Consider the following 25971-nt stretch of genomic DNA (forward strand, 5'->3'; position numbering starts at 1 on the left):
AAAAAATAAAAAACAACAACAATCAGAGAAAAGGCCAAGGGAAAGGCAAGTAAAAATATTATGTAATTTCATGCGCATTGCTTTTGATTCCAGTGTTGCCAAGTGACGTAAATTGTCAGCACGCTGGTAACGCCTCACTCTCAGTTTTCACGCTATTGTTGTTGCGCCTAACAACTGCTGCCACAGTCCCGCCGTACAGTGTGATCGGCCCCATAAAGGTTGATTATATGAAGCTGCTCTCCCCCGTTTTAGCTCTCGCTCAGCTTCTCATTCGACTAATGTCGAATGTTACCAGTACTTCTCCCCAAGCCCCCGGCTACTTCTACCTCAATCTCGTGATTTATGCAAATGGTCGTCCAGTGCGTAATTTACAATGCACAAACACATCACGAAACGCATCACGTTTATCGGACTGCGAGAGCATTATGTGGTCTCTATATGTTAGCAGTCGTACAGCCGTGCATACATATAATTTGGTACACTCTCTATCACAAAGCAGCAGTTTGATTACTTGCTTAGTCAAAGCGTCTCCTGCTATGGTATATTTCTTATAAATAGGAAATATAATTATTAAATAATTACTAAATATGATTTGCTACCTTTAATTTCATTCTGCACTATGCACAGATATTTGCCTGACTCGAATATTGAGGCAAGTTTTAGCTTTTCAGAGAAATATCAACAAGTTTTTTTTTACTGTTTTCTGTTTGCTTTTTATTCGCGTGGCTGCCTTAGCATGCCCTTGAAAATTACTAACCGCCCTGGCTAGCCCGCCCTAGTTGGATATTTTTATTTCATTTCATTTGCGCATTACATTACATTTGCCCAGTTGCGAGCGGGTCTTGACTTAATAAGCTCCCAGGTGTACAATTTTCAGCAGGTCGCTCGACTCGTAATGGAAATTATAGCTGATGTCATACACAGGGGAACTCTCTCACTGCCCCGCCCACTGCAACCCTTAACATTTTGCTACCCAGTTTTACTTGTTGCAAGTGGGTCGCATAACAACAGCAACAAAACTTTGGAGTCTCTTAATGTTGTTTTTCTTCATTTTTTTTTCTCTCTCTCTCTACTATTTGCCTGAGTGGATTAGTTGTTGTTGTTGTTGCCGCTGTCCCAGGCGCAGCAGGTGGAGTGGGCGACAGCTAGTTGATTTATAATTATGGCACAGAGACGACGACGACGACGACGACAACGAAACCAACTCGAATTCCGGCTCCGACTGGCAATGCAACAACAACACCAACAACAGCCGTTTCCATTTCCATTTCCCTTGCAAAGTTTCAAGTGTTCCACAAAAAGTTCGCTCAGCCGTATTTTATTGTTTTCCTTTTGCCTAATTGACACAATTTTCTTTACGCATTTTAATAACAGATGAGGTTATGTTAGAACTTTTATTGATTTACTTACTCATTTCACCATTCAATTTCTCAATTGAAGAGATTAAAGAGAAATTCTTTAGATGTGAATAGTCAATCAAGCAAAGTTAAAGAGCTTGAACCAAATATTTTGTGATACATTTTGATTCGTCACGTGAGTCACGTTAACAGCGCAGTAAAAATTGTTTTTGTGCAACAAAAATTTGCTTTTCACACTCCGTGATTTTTGGTTGCCAGCGCAGGTTAGCCATGGGTGTGGCATTTAATGGAATTTCTGGCGCAAAGTTAATTCAATCGCCTGCGCCAGACGCTGCCTGAATCGCTCCACTCCGCACGCTCATTCTGCTTTTATTTTTCCAGTTAAGGCACTTTAGTTGCAGTTCTAGCAAAATAAAGCACACACACAGAGAAAGAGAGAGAGAGAGGGGGGGGGCGAGAGAATGTACATGTTTCGGAAGGAAGTGGGAGAGAGGGCGCCCAACTAATTGACTTTCTAATAGTTGCACAAATAGTTTGCTGTGAGAATTTGCTGAGCATCATGTCGAGACAATCGAAAGTTTTTTTTTTTTTTTTTGGGGCAGCGCACACAAATCTTAACGTGCAAGTTTTTCGTGACTCTGCCCGAAAATATTTAGGCGCAACTTTTGGCAGCCGCATCCGTATTCGAATACGCTACGCCGCCTTCGCATCCCCCGCTGACACTTGCCATCTGGTTTGTTACGGCAAATAGTTTTAATGGGCGGCGGTTTTTAGCGCCAACTTTTCCGGAATCGGCGTGAAGACGTCTTCTGTCTGACTTACACACACACTCACATCCACACCCTCGCAGAGCCCCAGTTGTCTGCTTTTGTAGGGAATGAACTGGAGCTGGAGGAGAAGAGTGGGTCAGTTGCTCTCCTACTCTGACTTAAGTGTGGCAAACTCCTCCCTGGCAATTTGCAAGCCAATTAAATTTGACTGAAGCAACTGCATAAATAAACACATTCAGCTCTGCCACGCCCCAAGCCAACCACCGCCCGGCTGTAACCCACCTCCACCTATAACTCCAACCGCTACTTTGTAATTTCGTGATTGCGCATTTATGGCTTCATTTAGAGCATTTTTATGTGCTGCCTCCCGTTCCCACAGGCGTCTTTCTTTTCGTTCTTTCTTTTGTGAGGATTTTGGGGAGGGCAACGGCGAGAGATGGGTAGCAGCATCTTTTTCGGGTAATTTGCAGCGTCCTTTGAACCCGTGCTTATCGCACTCTCGGCTACCCACAGCGCCGGCCATATTTTACTTAAATGTCCTGTTCATGTAAATGATGTGGTTGCCTCGCCTTTGCTTTTCCTCTCCCCACCTGCCGCTTTCAATTTCTATAGACCGTATATCAAATGGGTATTTGCATACCACACACACACACTCACACACACACACAGACAGATTGAGTGAGGGAAATTAAGGTCACATTTACTTAACGCTCTCTCAATTTCTGTTTCGCTCTCTCTCTCTCTCTCTCTCTCTCTCTCTCTCAGCACTCATTAAATGAGTCAACAAACGCAACGGGTAAATAATAAAGAAAATGAGTGAGAACGTGAAAAACTGCGTAATTTCATTAATACAAAAAATAAATAAAGTGCAGCAAGGAAAACAGACGTAGCACGAAAATTGGCACTCGCTCAAAAGTTCTCTCGACTGTAATTGTTGAAACGCTTCAGCAGTTTAAATCAATTATAGGTGGAGCGCAGACTCTTCGAATGGTTCATTAAATTTTCAAGTGCTCGCAAAAAGTTCTTATTTACAGATGAACTGAACGACTCCCTTCTCGATGCGCAGAAATTAGCTACAAGAGTTTGAGAGCTGCACAGTTAAATAAATTAAGCTAATATACGAGTAGACTCTGACTAAGCAAGTTGTAATATTATTTTGCGCGCATTTAATTAGTATAGAACCTGATGACAGACTGAAGTTATGGGGATTTGTACTAGAGTTCAGCTTGACTGAACTTGAAACTGATTTGGAAACTTAAGAAACTAGTTCATTGGAGCTGTTACTGAATCAGTTTTGAGTCTTTCGTCTGGCTCAAGTGCAATATGCTGGCTGTATTGCCATAAGCATTTGTCATTCAACACTTCAATTAAATTTTTGGTTTCATTTCATTTGCTCAGCTGCACAATATCAACTCTCCCTCTCTCTCTCTCTCTCTCACTCTCTCTCTCTCCTTTGGAGTGGCCCCACTCGTCAGTGACTCGGCAGCTACTTGAGTTGCGCTTTAATTAAATATCAATTACGCAGTCAGCTTAACTCTCCGATGCCAGCTGAAAAGCAATCAATTAAGTATGCTTAGTTCTGTCCACTCCGCCACCCCTTGGCCCATCATTATATTTGTCTGCTGTCTATCAATTCGAATAAAAAGGCGAGAGTGCAGTGCAAATATTTATTGTCGACGCCAAGGCGCAGGCAAATTGATTGTGCCCCAGCCCAGCTAACCACTCCTCCCACACCAAACTCCCACCCAATGCCCTTCTGGCAATCCGTTAACGAACGACACATGGCGACAGCAAACACTGGACAGTGGAGAGTGGACACTGGACAGTGGACAGTGGACAGTGGACAGTGGGACACGTGGATAATGGGAGTGGGGTAGGTAGGGTGGTTGATTGCAGAAACGACTTGTAAACAAAATTAATGCCACAAAACAACAAGCATTAGCGCACTTTTGCTGCCGCATTGCGTGGCTCATTAGGCTTGGCGCCTGGGGCCGGCAGAATACCAAAGCCGAACTCTGAACCACCGAACCACTGAACCACTCAATGCTCGGCATTAAAGCGAACTACTTAATGACCGCACGCGTGTGCTTTTGATGCCAACTTTTAGGCGCTGCCACACCCACACACGCACACGTACACAGGCAAACACACACCAATAGGGGAGGTCAGCTTTCTTTAATTTCAGTTTGGGCTCTTACTTGGCCTGCTTTATGGCGCTGTGCGTGATTGCTGTTTGTATATTGCTTTTTAATTTTGTTCGTTACTTCGACGCTGAGCCAAGCAAATGACTCATGCGAGAGAGAAACAGAAAGCTCGAGAGCAAGAGGAAAAGGGACAGCCTCAGTGTGCTGAGACTTTGGCTTTAACTCCTGCATTTCTATGGCTTGCAATTTCTCTATTCACGCCTCAGCATTGGCACATATTTCATAACTCGGTCGCCGTTTGCTGTTCACCCGAAACTTTTTACAACTTTCTGACAAAGTCATGTTTTTTACAGTCTTTCGCATTACGAGTGCACACGACTCGTAAACTTAATGCAGCAGCAGTCCACTATATTAGGTGTTCCAGCACTGGGTAAACACTCATTTCTCACCTATTTTTGGTGTGTTATGCAGGTGCTCAGAGAAACATTTTTAAGCAATCGGACAAATATTTTCTATGAAAAGAAGTTTCCATTGCTTAAAACTTAAATAAACAAAAAACTATTTATAGCTCAGACTTTTGACCTTTGCAATGTATTTAATAATGTAATTATATTTGCGCACATTACGGAATTAGTTCACTTTGAATATATGCTCATGCTGTTGCCACACATAATTAGTTAACCAAGTGGCACGCCTCGCCGATGGTTAACCAGCTGCAGCAGCTGCAATTAGCTGACTGCCTGAGCCCGTTTGGAGGCCAATTCGAAATGCCACCGCACTAAACAAGCCACTGGACGGGGCCGTTAAATGGCTCGGCCAAGCGCACATAAACCACACAGTCAAAGCCGCTCTTTGCGGCAGCGGGGTAGCGGGGCAGCCAGGCGGGCTGGCGGTCATATGAGGCGTATATAGGTTTGTGGGCTTGATTTCATTTAAAAATTTGTGTGTGGCTCCTTTTATGTTTTAATGTTGTCTAGCATGTTACGAAGGACCGCAGTGAATGGCAGGAGACGGCGCTTCGCACAGACAAAATGCCGGCAAATGGCGCACGCGAATTGCACCCACTGTTGCCGCTGCTCTATGCCACTTATTATGTAGTAAACGCAAACAGACACACACTCACACACACACACACACACACACATGGCCTGCAGTCTAAAGAGCCGTGCATTAAAAATGTATGGCACAAAATGGTTGCCTACTTTTGCGGGCAAACGCAGCCATGCTGGCCCCGCCCCTCTTGGCCAGGCAGAACGTTGACAACTAAAGGAAACGTGTCGGCTGCGCCTGTCGCTCGTCGTTGTTGTTGTTGTTGTTGTTGTTGTCGTTCGTATTGCCTTTTGTTTGTCGCTGAAGAAATCAGGTTATCGATTTTTGCCGCTTTGCGCATTTGCTGCTGTTTGTTTAGCACTAAACACACACACACACACAGTCGCACACAGTCGCACACCGGAGGGGCACATAAAAAAAATACACATAAAATGTTGTAGGCAGCTGCCATGTCCTTGGCACAAGGACCTTCTTAAAGCCGAGAGCTTAGCGAACGGCTGGCCAAATTGAAAACTGTCAACGTCCTCGGCATCGTCCTTATATGCAAATTGTCCCCCTAACAATCGCCGCTTGCACCCGCACCCGCCTGTCACTCACACTGTGACAGACTGTCTCAGTCTCAGCCTCATCTGTGGCACGGTCCGAGTATTTAATTTGCTCAAAGTAACTAATTTACAAGCAATTAGTGTGCACACACAAAAGTACAGTCAAGCCCCTGCTCAAACGACAAGGCTGAGAAAGCAGGCAAGAGGGCCGCAGCTGATATGCAACTGGATTTGTCATTATTAAATTCCATTCCTTTTGAAAAATTAATTTGACCAACAATTGATATTGATATATGCGTAGCACGTCGCAACATCATAATAAATTGACTCTCCACCTGCTGCCACAGGTCAACTGGTCAATTGTAAAGCAATCAAAATGTCAAAGCCACGAGATTGCGGAAGGGTTAGCTGTTAGGGCGAAGGGATAGCTAGGAATGGAAAGCCCATTTATTGGTATTCATATTACATTCAAAGTTTTGTATACAATTGCAAATATTAATTACACAATATAATTGCTGATATTGAGACAGCTCAAGTGACTTTACTGCTTCCGGCTAGTTTCCACTCAGCTATTCAATTCAATTTGGCAACATTTTCGCAAGTTTTGCCTTTCTTTAAATTTGCTGAGTTTGAACTTGAAGGCAAGCAGGAATTTTCCTAAGTAGTCGTACAGACGGGTCCTTTTTTCTTTGACTTCACTGTTTGCTTCCCAATTACGTACGGTGCGCCTCTCCCCCTCCGACTCTCCTCTCCACACTCAGGGCAATCAAATCAAACAAATTGTTGACTAAATTCCAGAGAAATAAATAAATAAAAAGCAGCCCAGACCATTAAATCAAGCACACGCACAGTTGGCTGCGGACATCAGACATCCCCGCCCCCCTCCCATTACCCACCCACCCATCCTACTCTGAAATTACCATAACTAAATGCAAAACAGGGTCTGTGTGTGTGTATGCAGGGGGCGTGGCAGGGGGCAGTAGCGACACTGACTAAATAGTGGCCGTAAAAAAATATATATGTATATATGAATGAAAATATGTGTATATGTAAAAGCCAGTGCACATACACACACATTTGGAAATAGAAAAGGCGCTTAGTTGCTAAATAAATAAATTGTTAATATATGCAATAGGAAAAACACAATCCAGAATAGAAATAATAACAACAATTGTTACCTGCGAGTGAGTGTGTTGAAATTTGGCTATAAATCAGAATTCTGGCGGGCAAAGTAAAAGTTTCGCGTGACAAAAATCAACTAATGTGGTTAATAAAATGCCCACCAACGCCGCCTCCCCACATTCAGCCCAAAAGAAAAAAACACAACAGCAAAAAAAAAAAAAAGCCTGCAAAGTGCGAACGTTCAGCTGCTGCTGCTGCTGCCATGGGTGGTTGGGCGGTTGGGTGAAGTTGCGCGTTGGGGCGTGTTGCAAGTTTATGAAAAGTTAAACAGAACTTAAGCAACAAACGAGGCAGCCAAATGCTGAGAGGGGCAGAGCGGAGCACAGGAGAGTGGAGCGAGGAGCGAGGCGGGGAGTCAGGGGCAACTGTTTTGCGGTGTTGATGTAAATCACTTTCAGCGCTTGCTGCTCAACTTTTTCTCCAACACCACCAACACCACCATCACCACCACACCCCACTCCTGCTGCCTGCCTTTCGAAATTTATGCAAATGTGTTGGTTGTTCTCATTGCTGGCTAGCCCGCCCCTAGGTGGCTGTTGCTGTTGCTATTACTGTTGATGTTACAGCGCCACCTGGCGCTGGCAATTGTCGTTGACATTTTCACCTGCTTTTTGGCACTATTTAGCTCACTTTTCACTTCTCGCCGGCAACTTTTTGAGCTGCTTAAATTGTTTTTAATATATTTCCGCAACAGTGAAAGGGTTAGGGGTCAGGGACCAGGGGGCATTGCTGAGCGGGTCGAAGGGCCGTGTGATTGACAGTAGTCTCTACTGTGTCTCTACTGTGTTTAGTGAGCAGTTGAGTTCAGTTCAGCATGTTCTCTGTGTTGATTTATGTAGCGTCGCCTTTGATAAGTTTCTGACATTTATAGCCGCCTGGGGACGGACGTTAGGGCCTTGAAACTCACGTGAGAGATAGTTAGCGGCGCGCAGATATCGTGACAGCTAATCGATGAATATTGAAATGCTTTCTAGTTAGTTTTATGACTGCCAGTTGACACCCGAGGGCGCAATAGGCAAGGCAGTTGGGCTTGAGCCTCGCTGTGATTGTGTCGTAAAGCTCGCGCCTACAGATATTATGATGACGTACGTTTGAGGTGCACACGCAATGGGAAATGAAACCGAATTAATTCACTTGGTTAAAGTTGTTTACGCTTCGAACTGAAATGTCACCTCAGAGGTTAGGCCAAGTGCCAAGGGTCTTTAGCATATTTATTATTTTCTATTTAAGGAACATTTTCAAAAGAATTATTTACATATCTATTGGAAGAATATGCCTAATCTATGTGTACTGAGATAAATATTTGGTGTATTTTCATTCCATTAGAATACATATATTTGATCTCTGTTAACAATTTTTAGCTTTCTATTTGATATCATTTCGTTAGATTTATTCCTGCGAAATGCATTCTAACATATTAAATGCATGCCACATATTATTTCGGACGGCGGCTGATTCCGATCTACCACTTAAAAGTCCCATTCCAGAAACCAGTCATATATAGCAGTTATACGAGGAGTACATGTGATATATGCCATTTTTCCCGGCGCATTGTAATCTGGTGGATGGCGCAAAATGTTGCTGGAAATTATAGCGAGCGAATGTCATAAACTTTGATTTCCTGCCGCGTCGGAATAGAACGACACGAAAAATGGCGGCCACAGCAGTTAGAGTTGCAGTTATAACGGTTAAGCCCGGTTCTAGCCACAATTTTTATGTCTGGCTAACACGCACGATTCGCATGAACATGAGCAGCGGCCCGCGGACGGGGGAAGGACGTCCAAATGGCTGTCTAAATCGACTGCGACTACTATTTAATTTATAAAATGCCCACACACAGAACACATTTCACGTTCGCTGGAACGAATGAAAAAAAAAAAGAATGGAAAAGGAAATCTATTTTTTATGGCTCGCTTCAGTTAGAACTTGAAAAATGCTGCAAAATGCGAGAAATAAAATTCCAACTGCAATAACTACAAAATAAATGTGGGAGGCATAAAAATATCTATTAAATGCCTGACGGTGCCACATGATGGAATTTTCATGTTTTTCGAACAGTCCCGTTGACCGACAAAACAATGCAAAGGCTCGAATATACCAAACATCACCTCAATCGTCCGGCCTACTCTACAACTTTTTTCCATATCTGACTATATTTTTTCCAATAGAATATTCATTTACATCTGTGTGGGGTTTTACAGGCTAAAAGCTGTAAAGCTTGTTACATTTCAAATTTATCTACAATATGCATGGCACTGCGGAATTCCAGGTTTACAGTTATGCAAAGTTAACCATTTAACAGTACTTACAATTTGTACATTTATGTGTTTTTTGTGTGTCGGGAAATGAACTTACCTAGAATGAAAAAACAGAAAAAATGGGGGTTAATATGAGATTGGAATGGAAACTTTATATTGAAGTTAAATAAATATAATATACAATAGTTGTATGAATAAATATAAAATAAATGATTAGGTAATTATGTACACAAACTGAAAATATAATAATTATAATAAATACAAATTTGTATGCAGCTGAACATAATGATAAGCTGAAGTATATGGATGTTAAACTGTTGATATATATATTTTAGTATCTCTCTTAAAATAAGTCAACAAATTCCCTCAAAGTTTGCAGCCACAGACATACAACAAATTTGTGGCACAAGTGACAACAAATTTTCGGCTAACAATTGTTGTGCATGTGTGAGTGTGAGTGTGTGTTTGTGTGTGCGTCTCTGATGTGTGAAAGTTGAGCGCAACAAAAGTTGCAGTTGAGAGCAAACAACAGGAACTAGAATAGAAACAGTGATCAAAAGTCTTGCTGATGATGATTGTTGTGTGTGTGTGTGTGTGGGAGTTCATATACATTTGACACCTATTAGCACCTTACGGTGTAATATTTACACATACCCTCCCACACCCACACGCACACGCACACACACACACACACCCACACTCAAATAGATTAACTTGCTCGATTTCCAACTGTTTAGCCAAGCACGAAATTGTGCATACGCCGCGTATGCCGCAACGCATTGCAATTAATACACGTCGCTTGTTAGTTGAGTTGAGTTTATAATTTGCCATGTTTGCTTTTGTTTAATATTTAATAATTATATTTGCACGGTAATTTTTATTGTTGTTGAAGTCATCGAGCCGCATTCAGCTCGTTGTGAAAGTAGGAAATTTATATCTATAATTAAAGTTTTTTTTTTTCATTATTTGTAATTATGATAATTATTGCAATGATTATTCATTTAATTTGATTTATTGATAAATCTAGCAGTTACACTCATGACGAACCGCGCCTGTTATGCATGGGCCATAATCATATGCAGCCCCCGGCTTAGATAGCCCAAATGTAATCAACACTAATACATGCACAGACCACATGGACAAAGCCTTCCTTTGCATATGTGGGGTTGTGTATGTGTGTGTGTGTGTGTGTTGGTGGCACAGGCCGCAGCGTAATCAAAACTTATGTATCTGGTCAGCTAGGTTCAGCTTTGGTCAACTCGTTCAATTTTAATGGTCAACAAAATACGTTCTGGCAGCAGCCAACGGACATGGACATCCTCCCCTCCCTACCTCTCATTCTGTCTCGCTCTAGCTGGCTGCTGTGTTGATAATAGTGTTAATTATGCGCCTGTCAATATGCCAAGCCAAACGTTGCACAGCCTGAAATTTGTTGCATGCAACAGCACAGCAGACAGACGCCGTTGCAGGCCCACATAGACCGTTCTCAAGAACCTTGTCCTGGCCAACAGCTCAACAGCTGCACACACTAATTGCAGTTCGTATCAAAACATTTCCGTATCAAATCAGAAGACCATGTCTATTCCTCCTCCATGATATCACAAATTTTTGCAGCTGTTTGACCGTAGGCCACAAAACCCAACTCAAGCGCTGCAAAAGGCAAATAAACAATGAACCAAAGAGCAGCTCGATGTGAATCAGTTTTTAATCAAAGTTCAAGCTCGAGCAATTAATCTACAGAGGTTGATTGCACAGAGAGCCGAGAGACAAGTCGGCCTTCCTGTTAAGAGCATTATAATTTGCATAACATTGCAGCTGAAATGCCTTGCAGGTTTTATTTTCTATCCAGGCAATTTTCTATTGAATTTGATTTTGATATCAAATTAAACGAAATGTAGAATAAATTATGGGCCCAAGGACAATTATTGAGATGGCCTTAAGAGAGAGAGAGAGAAACATGAGTACGGTACGACGGCAACCTGATGAAAACATTGAAATAAGTAAAATAAAATCTCAACTGTGAAATAATATTTCTTTTTTTTTCAGATTAAATCACTTACATTGAATAAGTAATAATTCTTAAATGTAATATATCAAAGAGATTATGATACTCGGATAGATCTTCAGTCGTTTTAAGATTTTTACGGAAAATTTTAAGCCTTATTATACAAAATGGCTGCGGCAATATTTAAATGATTTTCTGTATTGGTGCATATTTTACTGTTATAATTTACAGTCTTATTGTGCTCGGCCAACTGTTTAATTTATTTAATAGAATTTTCAAAAATATATAGCAGATATGCAAGCACGCACACATCTACACACGTACACACACACATGTATATGAATTGGCAATGAGTATATTAGGCTTTACTTTGTTGTTGCTGTTGTTGTTGTTGTAGAGCTGCTGTTGCTACATACAAGCAAAACAGTCGCCATTTTGTTTTGCTTTCGATTATAAAATGCAATTTATGGCAGAGATGAGGTTATGCACAGATATGTAAATGCATAGTGCATGTGTGTCTATGTATGTGTGAAATGTATGTTTGGATTAATGTAAAATAAATTTCAAATTTGTTTGACCTACGGCATTTGGCAGCTGACACATGCGCCCAGACATAATATACCCGATGCATATATTTGCACAGTTTCCCAAAATATAAATATATATATGAATATATATATATATTGTTATAAATTTACCATGCTCGCACACTTTGACAAAAGCTCATTAAAAAGAACAGAGACTAGGAGAGGGTAACACAATTTGTTGCTAGTTTTGACAAATGCAATCGCAAATGCGTTTATGCTAATTAAATATCAATGAAAATGCTCGCAAATTGCGCGCTAATGTAAAATGTAATTTAATTGCAATTTAAAAGCTGAAAAACGCCCCGAATGGCAGCTGCCATTGAGGGGTTTGGGCTGTTGCCTTTGTGTATATTCAAATGCGAGTGCAGCATCACCTCAGGTCAAACAGCGATAAGCGCCAATTGCTGCGGTTGCGCTGCTAATTGCATATGACAACAAATTGAGTCTGGCCGATAAGATTTACGCTATGTGGATAAAGTTGATGCATAGAAAAATAGAAATTCTATATAGATTTTAAATATTGTCACTAAACTGTTTGCGCGCGTCTGATCACGTTCTGTTCTATTATAAATTTATTTTAGCATAATTTATTTTCTGTGCTGCTGTTGAACAACCAGAATATTTATTAAATTTGCAAAGCATTCTTTATTTTTATAAATATTTACTGAGTACGATAAATTTAATTAAAACTTTATTTAACCGGTTGCTATCTGTTTTAGTTTGGCTAAAATAGAAAAAATACAAATCTCAGTGCATATCATATATCAGTCATTAACATTTCTGGCACGCAAATGCACCCACACACGCGCACACTCGAACACACACACACACACACACATAGAGTTACGGCTGAGCTTTGTTTTGGCTGCCGTCTAATTTACATGCAACGCGCAATGGCAAAATATTTATGCACAATTAAAGCAAGTAAAAGGGAAGGAATAAATTTACAGCACAAGCACACACACACATACACACACTAAGCAGCTGCCCATTTAGCTGTGCTATAAAAAAAATGCAAATGACATTTAAACCAAAATGCGAAACGAGCCAAAAAAAAAAAAAAAAAAAACGAAAAAAAATAGAGGAAAAACTGAACATGTGATTGCAAGTTTCCTCTTTCCCTTTAAGGCACCCCTTGCACACACACACACACACACACACATATACACATACACCCAGACACCGCTCACCGCACATACTCTTTTTCCTGATTCTGCCTTATTTCTTACTATGAGCCACATAGTTGACCCACATTTGCTCTCTGCTTCGCTCGCATTACCAACAAATATTTGCGACCGAGGTTGGCTCTCTCTTCTTCTTCCGCTTCTTCTTCTTCTGGTTTTGCGGCGAGTCCCTGGTCTTAATGTGCATTAAACCCATGTGTTCCATGTTATTGTTGTTATTATGCAGCGTGTTGTTTTTGCTGCTGTTGTTGTCGTTGCATTGCGCTAATTAAGTGGCTTTACATTTGCCCTGAAATCCTGCGGCCTGCATTTCTCCTTCCCCTTTCAAGCTTCACTCTGGGCTTTGGTCTTTACTCATGTCGTCGTATTTCTTTTTTATTGTTATGGAATTTTCTTAGTTGTTAGCCGCGTGCTCTAAAAATTTCATAATTTTCTTTTGGAATTTTGGCTGCCAGTTAATTGGATTGACATTAGGCCAAAGGACTTTACTTTTCTATTACAAAATTCTTGTCGCTAGGTGTTTATTTAGTTAAATATATTTCATATTTAATTTTTGTTGATTTTTTTTTATTCATTCTCTTAGGTTGCAGTTTGCTCTGATATTATTCATTCTCATTTCAAGAGCCTTGGAGTGACTACAAATAATAATTATATTATATTTGGTCAGTTTTTACGATTTGTCGACTTTATTAAATTAATTGCAGCCCTCTAGGGTATGCTATTAATAGGTTGCATTAAAGAAACCTTTACCGTTTATTAAATGCAGCAAATGTTTCTAAATTTGCATCTTTTTTGGGTACACAAATTAAATGCGCTGACAAATGGCGCAAATTTGTCGTTAAAATAAGAGCACACACACACACACACACACACGCACACACACACATACATACACGCATAAACGCATCCTATTTCTAAGGCTGCAGTAAAAACAGCAACAAATTTGCGAAATGTATTTTAATTGCAAATTTCATGGTTGTTGCTGTTGTTGTTGTTGTTGTTTTTATAGCCAGCATTTGCATGCCAATTGCCAACAAATTAAAATAGACCAAGCCAAAAATGAAATTGCATCTAATGACAATGCACACACACACACACACAGAGTTGCACGCATGACACACCTATATACCATGCATTTGGAAAATGTGCAAATTCGGGGACTATTGCTATAGCTCGATGGGCGGAGATTCGGGGTAACAATGACTGAGAGAGCAACCTATGCTCGCTTACAAATGAGCCACCAAAATCCGTTAAAATTTCGACGCATTGCTAAACTAACGAGCGACATTGTTTAATGATGACAATCATTAGATGCGATAATGCAAATGAAGTCAGCTGGATATGCCAGACATAACGCATAGGTGGAAATAGAGAGCGATAGCAGCCTTCTGCCAGAGTGAAAGAGATAGAGTATAGAATGAGAGAGAGAGAGATAGAGGGAGATAGAGGGAGTCAGTTCTGGGGTCTTCTGTTAACTGCTATGGTGCACCACAAGAAAACTAAAAGAAAATACTGCACAAAATTTGCATGCGAATGATACATGGGCATCTAACAACAATACAAATGTGGCTAAAACAGACGCATGACGGCTACAGCTGCAATTTTTCACAGCACCCTGTGGCACACTGGTGAAACATCAATTTATTGTCATTCAAATGTTGCACTATTGGAACTATAGAAATTAGAAATCAAAGTATACCTTTTCTCGTTAGCTCAGATATATAGCTCGTAATGGTTTAAAACGAATATTTTATTAACTTTCCAACTACATATAACACATAAATTATTAATATTTGAATAAGTTTCAAGCTCCTCTGCCTAGTTCACTTTTAACTTCATTTCAACTACCCTCGCCCCACTGTGCAGCTGTGGTCCCTATCGCTTTAGGAATATGCATGTTTATAATGCATACGTTGGGCTGTCTGGGCGTGTCAAATGTGGGCGTTGACAGCAGCAGCAGCAACAGTGACAACAACAACAACAACAACAACACCAGAAATAACGACAACGCTGATGACGTGCGGTTGTCATTAGGGTTCTGCTGGCGAGTCGGACTCGAGCTGGGTCTGTTGATGACGTTGTTGTGGCGTCACGTTAGAGCCCCAACCAGTCGAAGCCTCCATCCCCCTAACAGAGTCGGGCCTAATGCCCCTTATGCAACCCATTTGCAACACTGACCAACCGACCGCTGTTCTTCCTGTTGTTTTGCATGGGTTGTCGCAGTCGGTTGTCGCTGCTGTTGTTCGTTGGTGTCGTCATCATTGTAGCTGCGATTCGTACAGCGGGGCTGAACATAATGGAGAGACCGCACGGCGACCAAAATGCACACAACATGAACAATCGACCAAGCTGTAAGGCACGATGTTGTGGACGGGCGACAACCCTGGCCAAGGCAATGTCCGACCTTTTATTAGGCGTTGATTTCATGTACGCCTCGGCCCGTCTGCTTTAATTGAAGGTTGCAGCATTGAAATTATGCACAGGCTGTTGCATATTTCGTGCTGAAATGAGTTTATTTCCAGTTCGACCATATAATAGAGGTGTGGTCTATATTAAGGGTTGCCAAGGACGCCCAGCCAATGCGTGTGCATAATTGCCTTCAGCCTTTAGGCATTGACCAAGCATTACAAATTCCCTTTGAATTTGATATTAATTTCCTTTCTGTGAAACTTTAAAGCCCTACTAGATGTCATTTTCTTTGATAACCGTAGCTTATGTTTTATTAGTTGGCTTTCCTTTTATTCTAATGGCTTACGTAATTTGAGCCTGGGCAAACAGATTGCCTTCTATTTTATGCAAATCCCAATCAGAAACTTTTTGTGCATTTTAGGCATCTATTGGATCACTCAGTTTACCCCACTTGGTAATGGCATTTTGATGACATTTTTTGCATGCCGAAAATGTTGCCAATGCTGCAAATATATTTTGTTGCATGCATTGACGGCAGACAACATTGTCAACTAGGCGTTTCCCAACAGGCAGCGCTTGGCTCTCAGGATTATCCTGGCAATTAGTGTGATCATGTAAATAGATTTGGGTAATTTGATGGGAAAGAGTGACCATTCGCTTTCCACTTAACGGCGAGATATTCAATGGGAAAAAAAGCGAGCCAGGGTTGCCACAACTCAAAAAGTGAGTTATCATGCAAGCACTTTTCTAATTACGATTTTGGGGTGCGGCTTCACTCGCAGACTCCGGCTCAGTTTGTGTGTGTACTGACTCTGGCAGGCAGGCAGGCAGGCAGGCGGGATGGTCCAGAGCCAGGACAACATTAGCTCGGGCAGATTTCCCTGCAGGCCAAAGGCTGAATTTGCCCTGTTGTTGTTGTTGTTGTTGTTATCGTTGTTTGCTGTTGCTTCTGTTATGGATGCAACTTTAAATTGCTTTGCCAGTGAGTTTTTCTAGCAGCACTCTCAACTCCTGCCTTTCTCTCTCTCTCTCTCTTTGTCTCTTTCTCTAGCTCTCTCTTTCGGTGTGTCTCTTTCGGTCCCTGGTGTAGGAAGCTGACAATGCAGATGAGCCCCGACTGGTCTCTTCTATGCACTCTTTTCTCGTTCCTGCGGGAATCGCATCAGTGCTCTGATTGCGCATCGCTTCAAAATTTCACAGAGGCAAGCCCCAAAATGCCTGAGTGCGTAATGCGTTTTCCGGCAGCAGCCCCAGGAGAGAGTGTGGATGCGCCTGGATATGACTGGGCTGTTGTTGCCACATCTGACGATATAGTGATAAAGTGCAGACATTTGACAAATTAACTGCTTTGCGTCGGAAATGTTGTTGCAACATTCGACGGGAACAGCAGCGGCAACAGTAACAACAATAATAAATTCGATGCCCCCAACATTGAGGGAGTCCGCGTCGCCACTCAACTCCATCGCAAACAAACAGAAGCCAAACGCGATATTGTGCGCTCTGATTGATTTATGAAGCCAGACAACGCTGCGAGCGCTAAGCCCCGAAGGTGTTAGACCATTGATATACGAGCATCAACAAAAGCCAAAAACTTTAAGGCATATAACATACAAAAGTAATAACAAATTAAACTTAAAGTCAAATGAAAAATGAAAAAGTATCTTACTTGATTCTGACTCAAAGCAAGCGAAAGCACATCGTCACTTACCTAAAATAAAAAGAGATAGATAGAGAAATATTGAATTAATAAATGTATTACTTTATATTATCAGACATAAAGTAAATAAAATCAATAAAAGACGCTTTAAATTAGACATTTGAACTGCGGAGCCAGCTAAATTATTAAACATTAAACGGCATTGGGGTTTGTTTAATAGCAAGTCATATAGCTAACCATCGATTACTTCAATGGCGTAACAACAGCTGGAAATGCGATATAAGGCAACGTACCCACGGTCACAGAGCAGACTGGGAGCATAATGAAATGGGGCGAGAATAAGAAATTGTAGCACAGCAGCAGGTGCTCTATATGTGTACATACATGTATTAGGTCGTAAAATGCACGCTTAACACACACATACACACACACACATACGCACGTACACATGAAGGGACATAAAACTATTGAAATTGGTTTATAAACATCTGGCCGGAAGTGGGAGCCCCGCACTAAGCGCTACAGTTTCGAGACTAATGCCACAGCCACAAAAGCTGTGCCCAGCGACCTTGGACCGAACTCTGGCTACTGCCGGCTGGATGGCTGGCTGGCTGACATTAGAGTCGCACAAAGTTTGACACATGTCAAACAAGGCAACCGAGAGCAGCGCGAACAAAGCCAGACAAAAGCTCGTAGATGCCTAGCACACCTGAATGATGTACGAGAGGAGAGGAGAGGAGAGTCGTAGTCCATAGAAGATCCTGTTGGCTACTGTCGCGGCACGAACGAACATAAAAATCAACAGTTTATGGCCGACGCAGGTCCTTGAGTGACAAAAGTGGCAGCGTCGAAGCACGGCTGCTGAGGTTAACTCTAGGCTCATCCACACACACACACACACCCACACAATCACACAGACACACATTGCTCCTTGCTCGCATCCCCCTTTAGGTCCCGCAGGACATGGCAAAAGTTGTCGTCTGGTTTGCATCGCAGCTCCTTGGCAAATGTCTTGCCATCTATTTGCATTTTCTATTTATTTCTTTATCCCTTTGGCAAGCCGAATCGACGGCACTTGAGTTTGGCAGCCATTAGTGGCACGTCCTTGTCCTTGTCTCTGTCCTGCCGTCCTTGTTATTCCTGCTGCTGTTGCTGTCCCAGAGTCCTCGCCTCTTTGTATTTTCCACTTTGGCACTCATATTTTATTAAGTAGCAAAGTTGACAGGGGATTTAAGGCCTGCCCCTCTTCCATCCACTCACGCTCTCTCTCTCAAGTAGATTCAAGTGGAACTGTCATTTTGTAAAGTAAATATTGGTAATTTTTATTGAGGACTTTCCCTGCCATGCTCCCAAATGCGACCTTCGGGCTTATCTCGAAAGAAACAAAATCATGGCAAATTACAAATATAATATTTAGTTGTGGAGATGAAAAACCTGAGATCGAACCCAACTCATGCCAGGGAGCATTAACTAATAACCGAAAGTGATTGTAGCTAGAGACTTAGAAACACATTTCATATTTCCAATCTCACTCTTAACCCTAGACCTCCCCACCCACCTCCCCTTGCAAACTTTGTTACGCAACGCATCGTTGGGCTCAAAAATTGTATGTTTGCATGTGTCTGTCTGTGTGTGTGTGTGCTCGTACGAGAATGCAGCAGACCGTAAGAGACAACATAAGCGATAACAAGTATTTTTGGCCAGTTGCTAAGCAGCCAACCCTCATATGGAAAGGGGTGGAGGAAGGTAGACAGCCATTGGGAGAGCTTGCTTTAACCTCTGCCAGAAAGCATCAATAGAACAGGTGTTGCAAGAGGGGTATACGACGTAAAAAATGTATTGCATACTTTGGGGAGTCGTGAAATTAAAAGTGAGTGCTGTCTTTATATGTTAAAACATTTACCTGAGCATATATGGATGCGAGTTTCGACTTAATTGAAAGCCTTCTTATAAATTGCTAGCCTAACTTTGTCAATAAAGCGCTATAAATCAAACTGTAGCACAATGAAAATTCGTTTCTTTTAATATAAACACATTTTTTTTTTTTTTTAGCATACTTTCGTATTCATAAAGGTTCCAAGAGCTTTTGGCACACATCATTTAACTCGGGCGGTTCTCAAACTCTGCCAAAAACCTCTTCAAACAGCTGCCTTTCAATTTCAATCAGCACACAATTCAACGCTAATAGCTTTTCTCCAGTTAGGAAAAGCAGGAAATTTTCCAGAGGTCTGTTAGGTTTGAGCGTTTGCTATTTACTTTTCACACAAATTGTTATAAAATATTTAAAAATCATGCTTGAAAGAGCTCTGGAGCCGCAACGAACCTTGAAAGCGAACCTCGTGAGTCTGGGCAATATTTGGGAAGGTAAATACTAAAAAAAAAAAAAAATATATGTAAAGATTTTCAGGCACGCAGCAGCATTTCAACGGCTGCCGTTTTATATGTCGGGCCTATTATATATGCACACATGTGCGTATGCCTGTGTGCCTCGGGAGACTTTAGGCTCATAACAATGGATATATATGTATATATGAATAAACTCAATATATATTCCGACTCTGGCATTCGCATGAATATTTCAAGTGCAGTGAAAATAAATTGCACAAAATATGCATTTCAATTTCTGTTAGTGCAGTTAGATAAAGTTAAAAAAAAAATTTATCTGATAAATATATTTGTAATACTTTCAAGGTAAGCAGAAAAATACATATTTATTAGATCATTATATGATTAACAACTGTGTTTTAGTATTTGTATTATGTACAAGCCTCAGTAATTTGCATGTCAAGATTGCTTTATCCCACTTGATTGTCGTAAAACATATGGCGGTATTAACGGGGCTTGTTTACTAAATTTGTCACGTTTTATTTGTATCGTTCAGCGTTTTGAAATGGGACAAATTAAACTTAATCAGCCATCAATGAGGCTGGAAAAAAAAAAAACCATTCGGCTCAAATTATTCATGACGTTTCGGGTGTAAATTTTCATTGTTCTCGCTGTGACATTTTTGACGCATTCGACTCAAGGCAATAAACATATTTTATTTGTTTCTGTGGTAGACGATTTAAGGGTCCGTAGCACGTCTCAGTCATTTCCATGCGATTAGTAGGCTCAAAAATTGGCATTAAACTTTTATAAATGGCCTGACAATCTTTATTTTTATTTATTCGCGCGCCAAACGCTTTCAATTCAACGTAAAATGGCGACCAGCCAAAGTAACGGAAGACAGCAAGCGCAAAAAATATGAAAATAAAAAAAAGTTGCCGTCAGACGCAGCCGTTTTCCGTTTTCCATCTTTTTTTTTTTTTTTTTTTTTGACAAGTGGAAAATCAGCTTCCGGCGCCTTTTTATGCTGCGCCCCGGCAAGTTAAGAGCGCAGCAAACCTGAGCAAAGTCTGCAGTTGAAACAAATTTAATTTTCTACTTTTTGGCGGCTGCCAGACAAATAGAAACAAGCCGCAAAAGCCGCCAAGAGACGCCTGCGGCTGACGCACAGCGAACCGGCTACGGCAGCTTCTTTCTGCTGCTGCTGGTTCTTTTATTTTTTATTTTTTAATTTTCTTTACCCGATTTCAAGCTGCCTTTGATATTTTTATTTTTTTTTTTTTAGTAAAAACTTTTGGATAATTACATTTGGCAGCGACTGTTGCTTTGGAAGCTAAGTCACCAATATATAACAACAAAATCTCTAAACACTGAGAAGCAAACAAAGTCGCAGATGCAATGCACTTTATAACAATTGGCTGAAGAGCCATTTAAAAAATAATGAAAAAAAAAAAAAAAATTTAAATAAAAATAAAATTGCATTTAAAATGTAATTCTTTATACAAATATAAGGCTCATGATCAGTCAATATCTGGCTTGCTTGTGTGCACATTATTCTGGTATTGACTGTAAACAAACGTCTTGGGAGTATGCTGAATATTTTTACAAGTACGTATTTTAATCACATACATACATATATTGTGATGGTGGGCAGCACCGGAACCACAATTCTGTGTAGTGTCAATCAAGCGGCCATTTTGTAATATCCGGCTTAAAATGTAATATGCGAAAAGTTGATGGAAATGCCAAGAAACGAACGATGAGAGGGGAAAATAAAGAGTAAGCCTCGCCCCCACATATACATATGCGCATAGTTTAATTACTTTTTGCGACCAGACGTGTATACCCACAATGTGGGTCTATAGCAGTTCTTATGTGCAGTCTATATAATTGCCTTCTGCTAGTTGACAAAAGGCTGAAGAGCACAAAGATGTGGGCGAAGTTCTGGGAGCGATGACAGCTGCGAGTGACAGCTATAGAAAATATTAGTGATAAGAGAGAGAACAGATAGTTATAGGATGATAAATAGAAAGAGAGCGAGGGCCATACCACCTGGAGTGGAACGGGCTGAGCAGTAGCGCAGCAAATGTATAGAAGAACAATTGAAGTTCTAAGCAGACGACACGACCAAATATTAGGGAGAGCGAGAGAGACTAGGTAAGGAGACATTTTAAAAATGTATGCAAATGAAAATAAAGACGAAAGCCAAAAGTTGATAACCCGTCGCCAGTTGCTTGTGGCTCGTTGCTCGTTGCCAGTTGCTGACACATGCCACAAACTGTGCACCACACACAGAACTCCAAAAGCAGTCAACACAAAAGCGACAACAATAGAAAAAGAGAGTGAAAAGGGCGCAGGGGGGGTGGGGGGTGGTTGAAGAGTTGTGGACTATTACCATTGTTGGCAGAAGCAGCCGCAACAGTTCACATGGCTCATTTTCTACGGTCAAAGGAAGCAGGATATTCTGGATATATACAACAGCAACAGCAACAGCAACAGCAGGATATGCCAGACCACTTTTTTATGGTTTGCGTCTTTCGGGCCAACTGCGTTTGTCGCTCGACCCATACATAGACGCACGACACATGTATAAATCTGCTGCATGAATGAAATATGGCAAATGTCATTTAACATGACAACTTGATGATAATAATAACAATAACAACAGGAGGAGCGCAGGAGGTGCCAAGGGTATACCAAATATCTTACGGAGAACGTCACACAGCCAGCCTCATTGTTCACATACAAACTCGAAAAGGAGGCATGTGACAAGGAGCAAACAGAAAAGGTGAATGGACAATAGACTAAAGCCAAAGAAAAGAAAAGGCGCCCGACGATTGAAAGCCCATGTCAAAGAAATAAGAAGCACGAATAAGTATAGATAAGCACTAAAAGACCAGAGATTAAATGGATATTCTGCTAATGTGCAGGAAAGATTATGCTGCATGAGTACAGTATACGGATTCCTTGAAAAATACTGTTACACTACTATTACTACTACTATTACACTTACTATTGTCAATGACAAAAAACTAAAACGAAAATTGAAAAAAAGAAGAAAGAATTGAATATAGTAAAATATTATTAGATTAAACAAGCCGTAAAGAAATTAAGTGCACGTAAATTAAAATCCTTTTAGATTAACCATCATTTATAGATTTTCAACTTTATAATTATTTTCGTTAGAAACGCATGTGCAAACGGTTAACGGATATGTCTGTTTACCGTAAGTTTCCACTCGCCTATCCCAGGCTGTGCACTGGCAAAAAGCCACAAAAGCACATTGAGTGTAAACCGAGTCGACCGCAAAGCAATTGAAATGCGAACAGCTGATGGCCAACGGCAGAGCCAAAACGAAAAGGAGATATAAAGCGAAATGGCATAAGAGGGGATGCATCGGGAGGAAGAGACATGCACATGGACAAATATGCCGACACCCACACACACACCCACACATAAATTTCAGTTGCAGGCAGAGCTAATGCAGCCGGAAATGTGGTTACATAATATACGCGTCCGTTATGCTATATTGAGAAGGGACGATGCGAGTGAGAGAGAGAGAGAGAGAGTGAGAGAGAGAGATAGAGAGTGAATGCAGGCAAAAGCCATATACGCAGCCAATCAAAAACCGTTGCCTACTTCTTGGCAAATTATCAGTTTTGATCCATTGCGAAATGTGACGGAATTTTCATGCCAGCCCAATGGCAAATGAAAATCACGATTCGATGCAGTGGAAATTTTGGAATTTTTCTTATGAATATTTATAATTGTGCACCGTTCAATGGAAATCACCCGAAATATTTCGCCAAAAATAAGATGAAATTGAAAACTGAAACCGAAAACCCAGGCAAAAATGTTTTAAAACAAAAGCATTTAAAAGTTGGGAAATTAGTTGGGTTAGTGGGGGTATTTGGCTAGTTCGTAAGGCACACAGTTCCTGAAGGGACTCGAACAGGGAGACCAACATTTCAGCATCCGCTGCAAAAACAAAAATAAATAAAAACCGCAATGAAATTTCCGGAAGTTGTGCATAAAATGGGCTATGCATACGGAAATCATCAACTCAATGGCTGAACAGGAATCATGTCAGAGGGGAAGAAGGAGCATGCCGAGGCCAGACTGCAGCATGGCAACTAGAGGGCGAGAGAACTGGATTTAACTGACCAGGGCAGCAACAATGGAATGACGCCAAATGAAATGCCAAAAACAATGCAAACGGCTGCCAACTTCCGGCGAGCAGAAAATGCGCTGATGAAGCCAGAGAGAGAAAGAGACAGTACGTGAGAGAGGGTGAGTGAGTGAGTAGAGGATAATAATGACAGAGAGCAATAGAGGAGGCGACTGCTGCTGCTGCTGCTGATGATGATGATGATGATGATGATGATGACCTTCACTGTGCTGCTACTGCGGGCTGCTGCTCAGTTGACCAGAAAGGAGCTGTGGAGAGTCCTGGTCAGGGTCGCAGCTGAGTTAGCTGTGGGCGGTATCGTTTTTCCTTTCCTTTTTTTTTTTTAATTTCTGCTTTTATTGTTTCATATTTCAGTGTAATTTAGACGCGTGGCTGAACTTGGTTCATGACTCATTTGATTTCAATGGCAAAAACTGTTCAGTTAGCAGCGAAAGTATTCAACAATCGAACAATGCAGTCAAACGTTTAACAGCACACACACACACACACACACACACACACACACACACACACACACACACACACACACACACACACACACACACACACACACACACACACACACACACACACACACACACACACACACACACACACACACACACACACACACACACACACACACACACACACACACACACACACACACACACACACAATTGTCCAGCAGAATAAACCAACAATTGATCGGTAAATGGACTACTCATAAGTGAAAAGTGTTGGAAAGCAATGTGCAGGAAAATCAGCTGTCGCTGCAGTATTTCATTTAGATTGGCAAACTATTTAATAAATGAATTCACTAAATTTTTAATTTGTGTTATACCATAACATTATTGTTTTGCCACACTGTGGCCAACTAACTACAAACTAATCATAACTCATACAAGTTTTAAATATGCACGTTGAGGGTCATTTCCAGCTTGGCAGCTGGCAGAGAGCAAACAGCAAATCCCACAGGCGGCGTCCAATGATGAGCTTTCAGTTTTAAGCGCTTTACCAGTTGGTTGCGCTGCATTCCGCAAATGTAATGCGCTTTATGCCATAAGGATGGAGGGTGAGGCAGGAGGGGGGGTTTGGAGCGGAAGTGTTGGGCAACTGAGCAGCTAACCATGTGATTTTGGTGCAGAGTTTGCAATTGATACGAGGCGAGGAGGAGAGAGAGAGAGGGAGCGAGAGACGGAGAGCAAGCAGTTGTTAGGGATTAGTATGGAACAATTGCTGAAGTGGACTGCTGCGGGAACAGACAGACAGTCAACCACACGACATGGCATGTACATAAATGTTTAATAACTGAAGTAGAAAATTAATTTTTATGTTAAACATTTTGTTGGATTTTTCTGTTTTTTTTTTTTTTTTTCTGAGAAAGACAAGATACACAGGAGGAGCAATGAATGACTTCAAGCCCTGCAAACATATTTTACATAATTCTACTCAAAAAGTTCAAACTTAATAAACAATTCTATTTGAAGCAGATGCTTAACAGCAGCTACAACAACAACAACAAAACAATAAATAAGCAGCAGCGGCAGGAACAAAGTGTAATAAAAGGAATTTCGCTTTCATGTTTTGCACCGCTGGGGACTGCACGCAGTCTCGTTTTTCTTCCTTTGCGCCTTCAATGCTAAAACTTGGCTGCCTCTTTACACACACACACACACACACACACGCACAACTACTCCCACTTCGACAGCGACACAGACACACCCACATGTAGAGAATCTACATAAACATGACCCAGCAAAGGTGCGTTGTCGTATAACCTGAAGCCAATGCACTGCGCGGCAAAGAATGCTATGATTTTTTTTCCTATACCCTGCACAATAAAAACGGGCATTTCAGTTTCTGCTAAGCGGTTGGAAATTACTACTATAGAATTTTATGAGTATTAGTGACTTGATTTTTTAGAAAATATCTTCCGACTTTTGTTGTTTAGTATTGCTTAAACTATATGTAGCCTCATGGTCATGTTTCATAAATAAGTGTCTTATGCTCATTTGCCAAATACTCTACATTTCTTTATTGCTTTTATTTGGTCTGGCTAAGTTGGGCCTCTCCTTTGCCAGGACAATGCTTAGAGGCGTTTGGTAGCTAGCCTCCTGCTGCTGCTGCTGTTCTCGGCAGTAACGTTGCAGCTTTTGTTTAAATTTCAATCAAAAACAAATTTTCAAAGCTGCTTATGAGCAGCATTATAGCAGCAGTGGCGGCAGTGGCGGCAGAGGCGGCAGAAACGGGAGCAGAGGAAACTCTGGTAAGTTGCATGCCGCAGGGCGAAAAGGCGGTGCGAGCACACGCTCTAAACGCATAAAGT

The 25971-nt window shown here is 41.2% G+C and overlaps 1 protein-coding gene across 9 annotated transcripts in view; it reads right to left on the bottom strand.

The window, feature by feature from the left end:
- Positions 1-25971, bottom strand: part of LOC6574434 (maternal protein pumilio) — a 204811-nt gene that overhangs the window by 13940 nt on the left and 164900 nt on the right. For 5 of the 9 annotated variants that reach the window (XM_032733595.2, XM_032733596.2, XM_015167450.3 and 2 more), the window contains one exon: positions 17159-17200. The exons of the other annotated variants lie outside the window; for them this stretch is intronic. In XM_032733595.2, coding sequence (XP_032589486.1) covers positions 17159-17200 — 42 coding nt within the window. The remainder of the gene's footprint in view (positions 1-17158; positions 17201-25971) is intronic. 9 annotated transcript variants of the gene reach the window in all.

Source organism: Drosophila mojavensis, unplaced genomic scaffold (genome assembly GCF_018153725.1).
Source record: "Drosophila mojavensis isolate 15081-1352.22 unplaced genomic scaffold, ASM1815372v1 contig_277, whole genome shotgun sequence".
NCBI lineage: Eukaryota > Metazoa > Arthropoda > Insecta > Diptera > Drosophilidae > Drosophila > Drosophila mojavensis.